A 17,907-nucleotide genomic window follows, 5' to 3' on the forward strand; every position below is an offset into this window, starting at 1 on the left:
TTAAGCCTGGCAGGCAGCCAGACATCACATGGCTGCTCCCTTGCTCCTTCCCTCCCAGCAGGATGGGGCAGAGAATCAGAAGGGAGGAAGTGGGAAAACTCACAGGTTGAGATGGTTTAACAGGAGGGAAAAGACAAACAGGGAAAACAAGCAATGCACAAAACAATTGCTCACCACCAGCCAACTGGTGCTGGCCCCTGAGCAACCATAAACCCCTGGTAAACCACCTCCTGAGGCTTACCGCTCGGTGCAGCGCAGGATGGTACTGGGTATCCTGGTAGGAGTATCCCTGTGGTCAGTCTGGGTTGGCTGTGCTGGCTGCCTTCCCTCCCAGCTTCCCGCCCAGCCTTGGCGTATTCACTGGGGAGGGGGCAGCAAGGTAAGCAGAAAGGCTTGACTCTGTGCAGGCACCACTCAGTCATAGAGTGAATGCATTGGGCTGGAAGGGACCTTCAAAGGTCACCTAGTCCAGCCCCCCTGCAGTGAGGAGGGACATCTTTAACTGGATCAGGTTGCTCAGAGCCCCCTCAAGCCTGACCTTGAATGTATCCAGGGACGGAGCCTCCAACACTCTGGGTAACCTGTTCCAGTGTTTCACCACCCTCATTGTAAACAACTTTTTTCTAACATCTCATCTAAATCTACCCTGCTCTAGCTTAAAAACATTGCCCCTTGTCCTGTTACTATACACCCTTGTGAACAGCCCCTCCCCACCCTTCCTGTAGCCCCCTTCAGGTACTGACAGCCCACTATAAGGTCACCCCAGAGCCTTCTCCAGGCTGAACAGCTCAAACTCTCAAGTCTGTCTTCACAGGAGAGGTGTTCCGTTCCTCTGAGCCTTTCTGCGTCCTTCCTCTGGACCCAATCCAACAGATTCACATCCTTCTTGTGTTGGGGGCCCCAGAGCGGGACGCAGCACTCCAGGTGAGGTCTCACCAGAGCAGATCAGAGCAGCAGGATCACCTCTCTCGATCTGCTGGCCACGCTGCTTTTGATGCAGCCCAGGATGTGATGGGTCTTCTGGGCTGCAAGTAGGCAGCTCATAGACATGGCTCATGTCCAGCTTCTATCCACCAGCACCCCCAAGAGGTGCTCTCGATCACATCAACCTCCAGCCTGTACCGACACCGAGGACTGCCTTTGTTAAAGCACCCTGCGAGAACAGCCTTGCTTTGGTCACAAATCCTCCTGCTATGAAGAAAATTAACTCCCTCCCAGCCAAAACCATTACAAGCAAGTTGCATCAGCTCCTACCCCCAAACAGCTGTTCTCAGATTAAATTCCTGGCAAAGCAATGTTTCTTTATATCACAAGTATCTAAAGTGGTATCACTTGTCTCCCCGCATCTGAAGTCCCATTAGGGTATCTTGCATTAACTGTTCTCATTTCAGCAGAAACTTCGATGATTCTCCCACAATCAAAACTGTATATTGTTATTTCATGATTAAAGGCAAAAAAAAGTCAGTAACTAACAAGGTACCTTTGTGCGATTTTCAGCCATTCTGACCTCAGCAAGGAACATAATAAATCAACTTGAGTTGTACACACACAGCTCCTTAAAGGTGTTTTGTGCACTAATGACTTAACTTTTAACTCGTGCTTCAGTTTTCCTTTATTACATATTGCACTAATTCCCTGAAGTTTCTCTTATGCTTATATAATCCTTTTTTTGCCTCTGAGAAACACGAGATCTGATGTTCCAAATGACAATGGATTTGCACATACTTACATATACTCCCCTCCCCCCCTCCCCCCTTTTTTCACACTGGAAAGAAGAAAAATCACAAAGCAACCTAAGCATGTAACTTCCAACAGGTTAAATTTATCCATCTAAACCAATTAAGAAATGCTAAACCCCAGTTAGGAACAGCTAAAAAACATGTTTGTCATTTCTAAGTGAAAGCTTCTCTTCCATGCCTAATGAAACACACGACAAGAAATTCTGACCTTTTAAACAGCTCAAAATGCAACTAATACTTCCATAGAAGCTACTAAAAAAAACCTCAAAACAAAAACTCCCCAAAAATCAGGAACAGCTACTTAACTGTACTACTTCAGAGGATATTTCCGTGCTGAAAGCAACTTCTTTGTGCTAGATCCAAGAGCCTATGAGGTTAGTAATATTCCACCATAGGCTTCAAAGGGAACAAATTTGCCTTGCAAAATCATCAAGAGAGCTGCAACTATTTACAGGTGACTTAATTTATGGCAGCTTTGGTTGCAACAGCTACAGAATTTAGAAAGACAATTAAGTGTATGAGTAAAGTGTACTGGTAAGCACCTAATTACCTTATAATGAATTACCTTTATTAACTCTCCAAATTTTAAATAATCAGGTTGTAACATTCTATAAAAAGAATGTTCCTCTGAGAATAGGGGTGGGACATATTAAATATGTATCCAGCATACACATTTAACTATTACACATATAAAAAGGCAACAGATTTTATAAAGAAATTTATTGTGCAAGAATGATTTTCATGCTCATTTACAATGAAATAATTAGTTTTAACAAATAATCATGCCATTGCTTAATTTCAATACTAAGCAGAATATTTACATTCAAGTTTACACATTTGTTCAAGTTCCACATATTGTATTGTCAGAATTAAGTAAGAATGCATCTTCAAATCAAAGTTTGCATGTTGTTTTTTTTTATATTAAAATATCAGAGCTTTTCAGACATTTACTGGAAATGACACATTTCCTTTCTTTTCAGTACCCTCATTTCCCAGCTACTGTACTGGGAAAAACAAACAAACAAACAAACAAACAAGAAAACCTCAAACAAACCCAAGCAAACAAAACCAACTTGCAGAAATCCACATCACAAGCATACATCACTCTTCAATCAACTAGGCATTTTCAACTCGTTAAATGGAAACAAGGCTGGAGTATCTACCTCTGTATAACTGACTTTTGGAAGACTGTTTATGCTATCCTTGAAAGAGATCATGCCTGAAGAAAATGAGCCTCAGGACAATCTGTTCACAGAAGCCTATATTAAAAAAGAAAAATTGTCCATATTGCAGTGAACCTCTTGTAATAGCACCAACTGCACTTTGGAACTTCTTGGGGTTTTTTTAACCATAGGGATGACTAGGAACACAGCATCATGGTCTCGCACCTTTTAAAAAAAAGAACAAAAATACACAACAAAAACACCCTGAAACACCCACCCAGAACATATGCCGTATAGTAATAATTTTCTTAAAAAAATAAATCAGCAGTTCATAAACAGTTGAAAAATATTTTTAGTCTGCAGAAATTCAAACGGGCTTCTTAGTGCTGCTTCTTCCCCTTCACTCTCTAAGACCTAAGATAAGCTCAGACTTCAGCTCCTGTTTTCTTAGGCTGTGCACATATCTCTTGTTCCCTCGACAAAGTTATCTCCCACCCATCCTGACCCCTCTTCTATTTTTTAAATCGAGCTGAGAGTCAGCTAATACAACATGCAAACTCAGCAATGGTTCTGAACTACAACTTAGCCCGGTCCTGTTGAACAGAGGAAAAATGCAACAGTGTTTTCATTTACTTTCACAGTTCCATGTGGTATCTACTATTTTAACCCATACTCTCAGTGCTTCACCTACTGCCTCTCCAGTTCACAGGGGCCTGTAACTGTAATGAAATAATCAGAGTATACCTGCCAATGCGCTACCCTGACTATTACATAAAGGACAAAGTACAGTGATTGTCTTGGATTTTGGCTATTAATGTGACGGGGAGTTACTGATTTCGAAGATGCAAACCTAAACATTCCCACTTTTTAAATAATCTTTATATTTGGCAGAGACTATTTCACTTCTTCTGACTTCATGTTGTCACATCTCCTCCAGAGCTTGTGGGTTGTGAAGCAACTGTAGATGGTTGCACTGGTATCATCTCTAACTCGGATTCCCGCACAAAGATGACTGCGTCACCACTGACATTTATTAAACACTGAGCCTGAAAAAAAAACCCCACAACAGACAATACACAGTTACCAAGCATAAAATAATAACAGATTTTCCTTACTTGTATCTGGTTAGATATAACTACACAGATAAAAGAAAACCAAGTTCAGAAGGACAAATTATTAGAACTTATTAGCGAGGTAATCCCTGCCACATTTGCTTTTATATCCACTCACTGTGTGCTACCAAACATGTAGACCACCACAAATTAAGTATCCAAGCAGCTGTACTTGCTTTCACTATTGTTTTGAACATATTTCATGTACCAAAACAACCATATGCTGTTGTCTTCACTAATAAAGTTTTGTCCCTTTAAGTCTAAAATGAAGCATTTTCTATCAGCAACCCCAGCTATTTTTATGTGAGGTTAGAACAAAAATACCAGAAAAGCTAAGTTCAGCAGTACTGTTTGGCTGTTTCCTGACGTTTACTTCGTTCTAATAACTTAGTATTTTTACTCATTCAGGTATTTAGGAAATAGACTCATAAATCTGTGTTGACTCAGGTGTTCGAGAACATTGTTGGCTTCTTTAAACAACCATGATGAGAGATCCAGAAGTGTTATACAGATATAGTTCTACAGGGTTGCCATTTTTTAAATATATAAAATGTGTTATTTTAAGCCATACTAATCACAACAGCACTGTTATTTTGTATCATAACCTACCTGATTTTTGTTTGGATTCTCCATGAAAACACACTGCTTCATTATGTATGAGACAACTGCATTCCCCCCTAAAGCTGCGACATGAGCTCTCACCATTGCAAACACTTCAGCTACAAAAGCATGAAGAAAACCACTGACACCACCCTCCTAAAATGAAAGAAAAGCACATTTTATAATAGGTATAGCTACAAGATGATGAATACTTTTTTTACATTTTTATCAGCTGAATATTCAGTGAATCCTAAATGCTATATTGTACAGAACTGAAAAGCTATTCACTGTTTAATGGGTCATGGTTAAAAATCAGGCCAATGGAACTTGCTGTCTGAGGAAAAGAAACAAGTAGTTATTCATTTGTGAGCGGTATTCTTTGCAGTGAGTATATTACATATACTCAATGCTTTTCAGACGCTCCTACGCCTCTGCACAAACACTTAATATCCCAGTGACAGCTGAATAACAAATTCTCTTTCATCAAAAAGGACCCTGCTCCAAACTGGGAAAAATAATTTCTACTGATGATTAGAAGAGAGTTAAGACTTCTCAGAACTTACTGCTAAGGAGTGGCTGTTACCTTTGGTCACTGCAACTTCAGGTATGCTGTCATTAGTTCTCAACATTCACTAAAGAAATCCCTCAAAATACAAAAGTAAGCAAAGGACAGAGCAGAGACTTGACAAGCAAACTATGAAAACTTTTTCTTTTCCCCTCCTGAAGCCCAGAAGAACTTCTAGTTATCCCGTTTAGTTAAATTTTTTGACTTGATGGTGCTTGTGGGGGATTTTTACTTCTTTAGTGCCTACCTGAGTAATTTTAATTGCTGTGAAAGGAAGACAAGGAAAACAATGAAGTATTGTGTGCTTTTTCTAGATAAAACTTATGAAAGAATGTGAGCAATGACACTGCAGAGAAAAATACAGCACACAAAAACCAGGCAACCAACCAGAAAAATAAAAATCCACAGAAAAAAAAATGAGGTAGGAAACTGACAAAACAGAGCTCACTATCGGTTAAAAATTTCAAAGTGAATGTGAAAGACAAGACCACTAGACTTCCCACATGTATGCGTGTGCCACTGGAGAAAAAGAGACAGGAAGAAGAGGAGTTTAGGTAAGCTGAACTTCAACAAATAGAGGCTGCCCTCTTATCTACTGGAAGAAGTATAATCTACACTGAGCAGACTCATAAAGACATAAGAAAACATATCTTGGATGAAAACTAACAAAAGGGCAAGTATAACTTCACTAATTCAAGCATAAAGCAACTGTAGCCAGAAATCAAAATTTCAATACAAGTATGTCATTCCTCATGAGATTTTCACTTTGTCCAAGTGTTATACTAGATTGAGGGAAAAAATAAACATGTAGTATTATAAAGGTAATACAAAATTTAATGACAACAGGTATCAAATATTTGCCACTAATTCTTTTTCTGTAGAATTTGAAACACATTGCTCAAGCTGGATATAATGACCACTCTGTTGTGACCCGGTTACAGCCTCAGGGCAATACTGTGCAACTAGCAGAAGAATCACAGAATCATATGATTCTATTAAAAATGGTTTGTGACTCAGCCTGTGCAGCTGAAATAAGATTTAAATTAGCTGCTCCAGGTGCTGAAAATAGCACATTGACAGTATTGCACAAACTGTACGACTGTCCGAGCTTCATACAGAGTTGAATGAAAAACTTGAGCAGATCTCAGCAGAGGGAGGCTACCACAGTTACCAAAGCTCACTTATCAGCTATTGAATTTGTATCTAGAGCAACTGCAGTTAGTACAGAAACGACATGTAACCATTGCTCTGGTCATACCATACACATCCTTTCAAAAATAACTTCCTTTTCACAGAGACTTCTCAAGTTAGAAGCAGCCATAACTTGGAAGACCCAATCAAGGTGCCCATTTGATCAAAGTTTCTCTAGAGAGCTCGCAACTCATTTTATGAAGGCTGATCATCTTTATTAACATCTGCTCTGTAATTTTATCAATGTATAATTAAGAAGAAACAGCGTACTCTTCAGCACTGACAAAACAGATTGAGGCACAATCCATTTCTGTGAAGGGAAACAGTAGCAGAAAGATGCAGCTACTTCCCAAAAGGACACAAAAATGATGAGGAAAATGTCTTGCATTTTGGGATGCTCAGAGGACTATCTGTTGCCCACATCCAGACTAGAGATCATAATGTTTGAGTGTCACTAGCTAGACCCTCTAAGCTCGTTCTGTGGTTATATGCTCCACAGCATGCCTTTCAGATGTTCATCACACAGAATTATGACACCAAGAATGCACAGAACATAGTACTAAAAATCTGCATAGTAGTTATATGTGATACGGGAAACCTTGTATTAACCAAAGAATTCTAAAATCCAAATACACTATGAACGTTCATCACTGGGATTGCTAAATGACAGAAGAGTATAATTTTTTTTAGCATTCAAATTAATCTCAGTTGGCGGTTCAAATAATCCCAGCCATCACACTTGACCAAAGATCCATTTTTTTTTCATATATTTCTGTTTAAAAACTCCTTGGTTTAGTACCATATCCAAATTCAACACCAAAGGCAATGGTTAATTAACCCCTTCCTAATATTGCTTCACAGAAAGTAGCTCTATGGGCTCTATAGCAAGAGCAGTGCAATGAGATTTACTCCTCACTCAGCACCTACCCTGAAGTGACAATAAGTCTATTCCCTTGCTGCGTTATTCCTCAACTCAAACTTCTTCAGGCATTTGCCTTTGGTTATTATAAACAAGTGTTAATCCCTGATATACAGCTCACCTCACGCAAAGAAGTGGTTTCTCGTATAAAAAACATGTTGATTATCCCAAGATACTTGGTTATTTTTGCCCCAGGTAGAAAAGAAAGAGGTGTCATCTTAACAACTGAGACGGTAGAATTGGTGCACGACGGAACAGAACGGTGCCGTAAGTATCCCTCAGCCAATGGACTTGCTTTATCAAGTGAAGCAGCTAAAAAGACGGGGGAAAAAGAAGAGAAAGTAACTATCGAGTGGGATCAATTACTGTTTCTCAAAAACACAAAAATTCTTCTTTATGGTTTCCAAATAGCTTGGTGACAACATTCATCTGCCTGTGATGCTCAGCCATATCATGTGAGAAAGGAAATTATCATGCAACGCATGCAAAAGGAGACAAAAAGCTGAAATGGAATTTATTTGGAAAAAAAAAGGAAAACATCGAGACGAGTAGCTGCACATACAACAATCAGTTATAAAGTGAAGGTAAAGGAAAAAAAGTGCCAACGTTTGGAAATACGTATTCTGCTGGAGGAACAAATTACAGGAAGTGTGAAAGTTGTCGTGTTTCCCCAGTGCAGCATTTTCCATTAAAACAGATATTAATCTCTGCTAATTTAAGCAAGGTAGTCAGACCTGTGGCCAAAGAACTACTGAAAAATAACTCACCACTTGCTAATTTAGTGACTGTCACCTTGGTGATTGCTTCCTGCTTCTCACCAAAAATTTTCCAAGACCATACATACACCTACATCCATGCAGTGTATGTTATATAATTAGTAGGCGTACACATTTATCGGTAAACTAATTTTTACTACGTGAACAGAAATACTATACTTTGCTTTTTTACAATACTGGTTCATAAACCCTGCATTAGCTTTTACAAACACATTAACAACGTCAGCAGTTTTCACACTCAGGTATTCATTCGATATGTAATCTACGACACTATTGCTGGGCAGGAACCTCCACTATTCACCACTGGGAAATCAGAGATATGTCTCAGATTATCATAACGTGGTAGAAACAGCCGCCTACTTGTCTTAATTGATCCGCGCCTTATGGTCTGAGCTTTCAGTTTAATGAGCTCTATCCAGCTGTTGCATCTGTCTGCAAAGGAACTGTAATCAATTGACGTTGCTGAAAACACAGACAGAAAAACAAAAGAAAAAACAAAGGAAAAAAATATGGATGATGTCTCTCGCTCATCATCTCAGTGCTCCGTTTGAGGAAGCAATTATCTGTGTCTGAGAGAGAACAAACATCCCTTTCCAGGTCTGCTTCAAGGAAAAGCTACAGTATCAGTTTGGACTTGTCCAAACCAGTGTACCGATTTCTGGTGATGTCCCAGCTGTGAACCAACTGCCTGACTGGGACTTCATCACTGAAAAAACATGCAAATACAGTCATTAATGACTCAGGCTAGATTATTTGTTTTTAAAACCTCATTTTAGCTATGAAATTCTGGCTTCTTTAAGTTTATTTAAGCCTTGTTTAATTTTGATTTTCATTGCTATCCTTTTCCTCATGAAGAGCTGCTGATCATGATTTAAACTTCCTATCTTTATCTAACTTACAGCCTGAAAAAAAGTTTTGGTGATGAGGATAAGAGTCAGAAGCTGAAACAACACCTTGGTTTTAAACACAAATGCACTTTCCTTACAAAACATTGTCTTCTTTTCCCCAAAGTCCCCCCTTCAACACCCCCTCCATTATCAATACAACGACAAGTAGAGTTGTTTCTGCTATGACTTTAGGTATTAGTTGCAGGGGTGTTTGCGTATCTCAAAAAAAAAAAGTTTTGCAAACGGCGTTTCTTCATTATTCTGAAGAAACGAGAGGAACACATGCTAACTTCAAATTAAGACAAGCAAAAAAGCTCTCTCTCGGGGAACTAATTTTCTGTCAGATAGTTATATCAATATATCTGACAGAGAGACACTATTATTATTAACAAATCTTATTTCTGTAATTAAAAACCACATCAAAATACGGTATCATTAAGCCACACCAGAGCATGCATTCTCAGTTAACTAGTAAACACTTCCTGGATTGAGACACATCCAAAAAGAGTATACCAATATCCCAAGAATGCTCATTCTGTTCTGGCATATGGCTAAATTAAGCAAACTCACCTCTCTGAGTAGCAGGAATACCTGTGTGGGAACTTGCACCCTCCAGGACTTCTAGCAAGACAAAATTAATTCCATTCAGAAAATACATGACCAGAGCCATGCAGTACAGGACAATAGCTTGCTTGGTAGAAAAAAATTTTTGGAGTAACATGAAAGAAAAAAAATCTATACATATTGTTCTATGTACTTCAATAGTACATAACAGTATAAGTAATTAACTTTACTAAATTGGTCTTGCAAATTGTAATATGATCATTTATTAAAGCTCATTACCGTACCAGGGTTTTTAAAATAACAAAAAGTACATTAAAAAACGTATCAATACATTAAACATGCTGCTAAGTAAATGTAACTACAATGAAACCTTGAGCCTAATTGTGAAGAAATGACAAGATGAAATAATTATCTAGCTTAAAGCCTCTGAAGCGATGTACAGTACAGTAGGGAATGTGAAGAACGTCAGAAAAAGTGATACACGTGAACAGGCTACCCTCTACTGGTCATTATACAAGTAGCACAGCCCCGTAAGTGAAAAAGGCAACAGTCATAAATTTTGGGATAGCAACCCCTCTTCTTGAAAATCAAAGGTTAATAGTATCATAATGTGACCACCAAAAGTTTAAGCACACGCAAATGCATTAAAATATTTTTAAACCCCCCAAACAATAGGAATGTTATTGCTGAAATTAAATTGCTATCTGAAAATACAAGTAAATCTGGTAGGCATCCTCCTTCACGCAACTTACGTAATGGGCAAAAAACAGAGTTCTATATTTTAGTAAAAGCACATTTACAAGAACTCACAGATACTAAATTTCCTATCATTAGGTATTTTCCTGGGTAAATAATCCAACAGTGTAGAGGGAAGTAAAGACAGCTGATTTCAGTGAATGTTGACCTAACTTTTAATACAGTCATAGAAGAATTGTGGCAACCATTCTTGAAATGCAGCTTCAGCTCAGGTAAAATAAAACAGCTGTTTAACAGCTAAAACGTGCCACATTGTACAAATTGTTCATTATGTAGGTTTAGGTTCCTGTCATTTAAAAAAAAATGCATGCAATTTTGCTCAGCTGAACAACCAGTATTTGATAGATAAAGTATTTCCCACCATTGAGGCTCACAATACTCGGGAGTTATTTCACATGGGTCCTTACAGAAGCAAAGCAGGATGAAGCAAGCCTAGTTATTAAGTAATTTATAATTCTTTAACTCAAATGACATGCAACACCCAGTGGTTTGCAACATTTTCAATACTCTAAATGCAAAGATAGAAGAACTGCAGGAAATCTACGGAGGAATATACACAGAACAATTAGCAAACCCATCTTCTGTGACTTTTAAAAAATTTGACTTTAGGAGTGAACCTATCCATGATGCTAAGGTAGCAACAAATATTTAAAGTATGTAATAGACATGTATTTTAAAGCTACTGCAACAATTAAAGAGCAGAACTCAAAATCAATCAAAAAACCACAGTTCAGCGTTCTTCTATTGAACTGACCTTTAGCTGGTGAGAATGGTTGAGAAGCAAGAGGGTCAGAGCAAAGTTCCAGTGGAAATTGCAGCTGTTCTTCATTGTCTGTAGATGCTTCAACAAAGAAAACATACCCAGTTGACAACAAACCCCCAAAATATGATTCACTAGTAGCGATAAGCACTACAGATTCAATTTAGTCAGGTCTGACTGGAACGGTTATTTTCAGCACATGCATATAGTGACGAAGAGCAGTATGAAGATTTACGTGTCTGGCAATAAACTCAGCAGCAAAACTGATCAGAACCTGCATTCCAACGAAGAAGATTTAATTTTCAGGAAAAAATATTACGATAATTCATCCATTTTAGATCTGATTCTGCATTTAGATCTGAGTTAGCTACACATTACAGCAAAAACTAACATATTATTTTTTATTTGTTTCACATGAAACAATTTATTGTTACTATTGAAGAGGGTATAACTATCACTTTAGAGACATACGGTTCAGTTCTGCTCCCTAACCCCAGTCTTCAGAATGGAGTATCTTCACAGTTCTGTCTAAATTTCCATATCCAGGTTGCATCCATCTATTTCTAGCATAAAATGGTGCTTCATTAGCAAGACGACATGCGCAGACTGCAGCTGACTCTTCTAGTTCCTCCATAATGCTACATGTTTTACTGATCTTCAAAAATATTACTGACCTACTTAAGGGTTTTCAGAAGTTTTCTGTAAGTATAATGAAAAATTTTTTTTTTGCCTTCTTGAATAAGGAGAAAATTTGCTACTAGTAAGAACAAGTATTCTTTAACGACTTACATCACACGGTTCAAAATACAATGGAAATGTCATCATCTGTCACACAATTCTTTAGAGAAAAATATTCAAAGAAAGCTGGTACACGGAATAAGGAAATACCCAACTTTTTTGTATTACTGTAAGTTTGTTGATTACATAAAGCGAGTACTTAATACTTTTAAGTCATCCTGCTCGAGGTCCCATATATCAACCTCAAAAATCTCTATGTTAGGACTTCACAATTTTACAGAACCTCCCTGTGAAAATGTGTATACATAAAAAATTAAAATGTAGACTCATAAGGTACTGTGGGAAAGAAAAAGGAAAATATTAACTCTTATCTTTACGTGTCTCGCAACATTTACCTCTTTGCTGTGATTTTTCTGTAGGGGCTTTGTTGGTTTGTAACGCTTGGTTTTTGTCAAATGTAATTGCAACAGCTGTGACTGCAATCTGCAAATCAGAAATATATGGCATATTAGGTAAATTAATCTCTTGTGCAATCTGCAGAATTCATTTTGCAAACAAGACAGCTTTTCCAAAGAAAAATGGGTGGGGGGAAATCATCTAAGTAGGCATATTAAAAACCCTTCACAGCAGAGCATCAAAAGGTAATATTAAGGTCCACTGTCAGAATGTACACCTGACAGCGTTTGCCCCATGTTTATGATTTTGTTTGTCAGTTTCTGCCTTCTTTCTTGAACTGACATAAAAAAGAATTGTAACACCTCATTATCATTTTATTTGTGAGTGAGATGTTTAATTGAGCACAAGGATGATGCTATGCTTCTAAAGAAAACATTTTCTTGAAAATAATGTAGAGTATCACATCATCTTGAAATGGCAAGAAAAAAAATCAGACAATTACAATGACAGCACAGTGAGAAAACGACCATGCTGTATTCTTGTGGTTTATGTGGTAACACCTGGATATCTAGTCAGGGCTTTTGTTTCCTATCTAAGAAGATACACACACTGTTCAGATGCACTGTGCTCATGAAATGCCATTTAGCCTCATGATTTTCAAAACTGGTGAACTCGACAGGTCTTCTCTTCACAAAGATTATGCCCTGAATATTTGCTTTGTAATTCACCAGACATACTAGTAAATCAAAGCCTACTCTTAGCAGTAAATGTTAATTTAAGGCCAAGCCAGGCATGCCCACATGCTGAATGCAAGTCAAAAGAATCAGTTTACTTACCTGAACTAATTCATCCTCTGGTAGAGCAACTGTAAAATTTACATGACAAAGGCAGCAGGGAACCATAGATCGTAATTTAAAATACAAGCTCTGTTGAAGACAAGATATTATTCACGTTACTCTACAAAATGTACGGTTTGTTTCAGAGAAATTAAACATCAAGTCTCTTTTCATAGTAGAAATCATACAATCATACAATTTTTTCTTCTTGAGGAAGAATTATAGGTGTGAAAAGTCAGTATAGAATGCAATCTGTCCTTATACTTTTGTTTCTAGAGTACACTACAGCCAAAGGACTCATTCAGATTCCAAAAGCTTTGGGAATTCTTAATATACTAAGAGGGCTGAATCCATCTACAGAGCGGCTTACAAACTAATTAAGAGACACTGCAATCTAATTCTGAAAAGTAATTATGAAGAAAATACATTTTCAGTATAGCCTGATTTTACTTCGTTTCCATTTCAATAATTCAAAAAATATTTGAAATAAGAGTCTTACCTTCAACAGATTCTCACAGAGATCATTAAAGTTCTTATTAAGTGTTTGATTTGTTAAGTTAATGTTACTTAATCTGGATACTCTTACTGCTGTGAACATCTGAATTAGAAACAAACAACAGTTATTTTTTTTTCCAATATACGCCTGTATGTTATATTAAAACCAAAACAAAATCATAAAGCAAGCAAATAATGCATAACACGGTAATGGCAGGGGGGAGGGAAAAGGAGAGGGAGGGAGAAGGATGGAAAGAAAAGGAAGAAACTGTAAGAACAGTAAGTGAAAGCAAGTGCTTACTGAAATTTTACTTGCTTCATAAGGGAGTCATTCAATCTGCTACATATTTTGTTAACTGCTGCTGAGAATTCTATGTTAATTGTGTACAATAACTTAAGCAATAATGGAACGTCATACACAGATACGGAGGCAATTCCATTGACTCGAGAGCACGCTGCTGGCACACTCTTATTTTTTCCAGGTTTGAGATGTGCCTCTGCAAAACAGTCTCATCCTGTGCCAATTAGGTATAAAAGCTTCCTTAAATAGCTCAGTTTAAACTCTCTCTCTCTCTCTCAATTGTGTTGTACAAACATGATCAAAATGCTTTTATTGAACGATAAATGGATTTTTTTTTTTACTCACTGGATTGGCTTTATCTAATTCTTCATTATCTTAACCCAATAATGTTATTATATTCAGTATCTCACAGGAAGTAACATAATCAACAGTTTATTTCTTTTAAGAGGCTTCAAAATCTAGCCAAGCTCTTAAAATTGTCCCAAACCTTAAAGTTGATATTTTCTTTAATTATTTCCTTTTATTTTTGTACCAGGTTCTCTATTACATAACAGCATTGAAAAAACCCACAAAGGAACAGGATCTCATAACCTGTTTTCCCTACTGAAGTACTACTTTTATCTTCTAAAATTAGTGATCTCTAGTATATATTTAAATTACTACAGCATATTTCAACACAATTTGGGAAAAAAAGTCTTAATTTTCTCTGAAGAACCTTACTTGAATTTCTGGTGTCCAGTTATTAATACCAGGCATAATTTCTGTGTTGCAGCTGTAAAAACCTGTAAAGAAAGTAGTATTTGGGGAAATCTGTGTTGCACATTGAAACATAAAAATACTTTTAAACAAACAATGCATGATGTTACTTGATACTTTGTAAGTACATGCTTCTGAATACTGAATAATACATCAGAAATAAGACCAACAATCAAAAAGAAAACAGAGCACTTGAAGTATACAACGTAAGATACAAAGGAAACACACACTGTTACACTGCAGCAAAAAAATGGATCAGAAAGACGCAACTCCCCATTTCTAAAAAGCTACTTTGCTACAGAATTCTTATTCTAAGCATTCCTTCAACCGCCAAAAAACAAAGCCAGAAATGTCATCGTGTTGAGGAATATGACCAAGGCTACATCGGCATGAAACGCAGCAGTGACAGCTGCTCCTTATGGAGACCAGGTAACTCACGGCATCTGACGCTAACACCAACCGGGGAGACAAGCTCCCCAACCTCTCCATGGAACCGCTCGCTGCTCCTTGCGGAACCCACAGACCTCAAAACTCCCCTCCCTAGTTCACCCTGAGCAGGGAAAAGCCTTCAAAGATGTTTAGCTCTGATCAAGATGTACCTAGGCATTCTTGTAGGAAGGGCAAACACCCAAAAGCCACTACTGCTCTGCTTAGTTTCTCATTGAAAAACTACATACAAATGAGGAAACATATTAAAAAGTTGTGACAGCAGAAGCTAAAAACCTAACCTTCGACAGGCAGCATAGAGATGCTTTAAAGATACTACCTAGAAATACTACTTAAAGAGTGCAAATACACAGCACTTAAAAAGACTCAAAAAGACAAAAAGAAAAGAAGAAAAAGTGTATACTGACTAAACAACATGGTAAGAAAAGTTATGAACAGCAATCAGGCAATGTTGAAAATCTAAAGATACAGCCAAATGAGTACAAAATCTGGTAGGGCCTATGTAAATGCACAAAATAAGCTGGAAAAGAAAGCGTTTAGCAGCTTGCAGCAGGTGTAAATATTAACATATTTTCTTTCAGAACATCAAAAGCAGAAATCTTTTTGAAGAGTCAAAAATAGAATATGCAGAGATGATAACACAATGCTTTATTTTCCTTTTTTTTCTTTCATCAGTGATCACCACGGTAGTAGTTTTCCACAGTAACGGAAAACCACTCATTTACTTTCCATCAGAGAACCCATCTTAGACAAGTCAAAAGGAGATATTGAACAAACGGGCAAACGAAAAATAAGGATTTATATAAACCAGAAAGGCAAAAGTTGAAATAGCTGACTAACATATATTATATTCTAACTTACAACTATGTCACTATATGCTTCAAACATAACTTATCTACAAAAGAGGTGACTGCTGATGGCCTTGGTTTAGGGTAGGTAAAATCAACTGCAGCAGGACCTCACAATGGATAATTGATGAGGAATAAAAGATTTGGTGGTAATAACAGAGAACTATGACACTGATAGTGCTGAGCTCAATACTCAAAATCATAAACACTGATAGCAATTACTAGAACAGGAACAGATACGTGCTCAGAAGACACACGGGGAAACTTCCAAAGATAAGAGAGGGAGAACAAGGACAAGCAAATGTGTAGAGCAACTTCCATATAATGGACCATTATGTCAGCCTCTTAGCCAGAGGCAGGAGTTCCACCAAGGAGGACATGACAGAGATCTCTAAAACCACAAATAGCAAGACGATGACTGATACAAAGCAATGACTCAGTGTTCTTCCCAACATGAGACAAAAGAAAAAGCAGATGATACAAACCAAGCCTAAGAAGCTGGCACTTGCACAGATACAGATCCTGATGCAAAATTCTGTGAACGCCGAAGGTGCCCACGGGCTCAAGGTGCAAAGAGCCAAATGCACAGAAAAGTTTGTCAAAGGCTACTGGTTACAAAGACAGCAACTTTCTTTCAGGATGCTACCGAACTATAAACTGCATGCATTAGCATGCTAATCTGGGAGATGTTTCCCGCCTCACCCTTACATTCATGAAATACACATTCTTGCCTGATCCCCATCAGCAAGCAGAACTTGAATGATCCAGCAAATCTCTCCCATGTTGGGTTCTTACATAATTTTTAAACACAGACAACTAAATGGACACCTCCCAAAGTCCTACTGCCAGAAACGCAGCCTCAATGTTCATATTTGTACCAGGAAGTAAAAAGACACTGATTTCAAGTATCAGAATTGCATTTTTAAAATTACTCACTTTGATGAGTAATGTTCTCAAGTTGCTAAACTTTTAAAAAATATATCTGTAAAAAACACTGAAGAAATCAGAAACTACTCCATTTCTATTACATGACTTTACTGCATTCTACAGCAAATGACCGGTGCTGACTTGGATAAAAATGTTGATTTGGAATTCTTAAGTCACACACATTTTGGACATTGCTTGTTTTTAACAGCAAAGACCACAAATGCAGTGAACACAAATTAACAGCATGGCACAATCACAAAGCAAGGGAAATAGAAGTGCAGCTGTGGAACAAGAGTGCTGGAAGGGCAAATTGCCCGTTTTAAATAACATCTGTGGAATACATCGATATGTCACATTACATGGCTACAAATACTCAAAAGACCACCCTGTTCTCTGTACTTCTACTCTAATCGACCCTGAAACCCACAAGTTAGACATTCAGTCTGGTATATACTAGGAGAAAAGGTCCAACTGTTACACACATAAGAAAGCAACAAATTGGCAACCACAGTACAAATCTGTGAACTACAAAATATCACACAAATACTGTGTTTAATCATTTTCAATAAGCAGCAATCCCCATAAAAGGCTTAATGACTTGTTTTTCAGAGGTATATCTGACAAGCTAAACGTTTCAGGAGTATTTTCACTCCTACTCTTGGACTTTTTGGTTTTTTTTTAAATAGAACCAGTTCTCTTGCCATTTTGCAACCTGTAGTATAAATTAGAAAAAAATAAATATTTTGAACTGTACCAGAAGGTGGTGGAACATCTGTCAGTAAAGAATGCACGTCTTCCATTGCATCTGTATCATCAATCTGGAAAAAGGAGTAATTGATAAAAATCATGTTGCTGTTCCAGTCCAAAGTCTCAGAAAGATGTAAAAACTTTGTCATCAAGAGACCTGTATCTGGCAACTAAGCTGAGATTTTAAGAAAGGATTCCACCAACTAGACCTCTGAATCTAAACTAGGAGCCTATGATATGCTTAACACTTGAAAAACAGTTCACTTAATTAAATTGGATTAAAAATAAAGTAATGTGCACAGAACACAGAAACTGCAGCAGGTAGGACAACAATGATAAAAAGATATATTTTTATATATCTTTATATTTATATTTATATATTTT

General features: G+C 37.4%; 1 protein-coding gene across 1 annotated transcript; it reads right to left on the minus strand.

The window, feature by feature from the left end:
- Nucleotides 1-3,816: 3,816 nt before the first annotated feature.
- Nucleotides 3,817-17,594, minus strand: LOC104275510 (C2 domain-containing protein 5-like; the record flags this gene model as incomplete). Its single annotated transcript, XM_009871487.1, has 11 exons — nt 3,817-3,948; nt 4,624-4,770; nt 7,411-7,601; nt 8,426-8,527; nt 9,523-9,573; nt 11,027-11,113; nt 12,166-12,253; nt 13,003-13,092; nt 13,502-13,600; nt 14,519-14,580; nt 17,531-17,594. Coding segments are annotated over 11 exons (1,113 nt in total), but the record flags the coding sequence as incomplete, so codon positions are not given.
- Nucleotides 17,595-17,907: the final 313 nt, after the last annotated feature.

This window comes from Apaloderma vittatum, unplaced genomic scaffold (genome assembly GCF_000703405.1).
Source record: "Apaloderma vittatum isolate BGI_N311 unplaced genomic scaffold, ASM70340v1 scaffold27240, whole genome shotgun sequence".
In the NCBI taxonomy this organism is placed as follows: Eukaryota; Metazoa; Chordata; class Aves; order Trogoniformes; family Trogonidae; genus Apaloderma; species Apaloderma vittatum.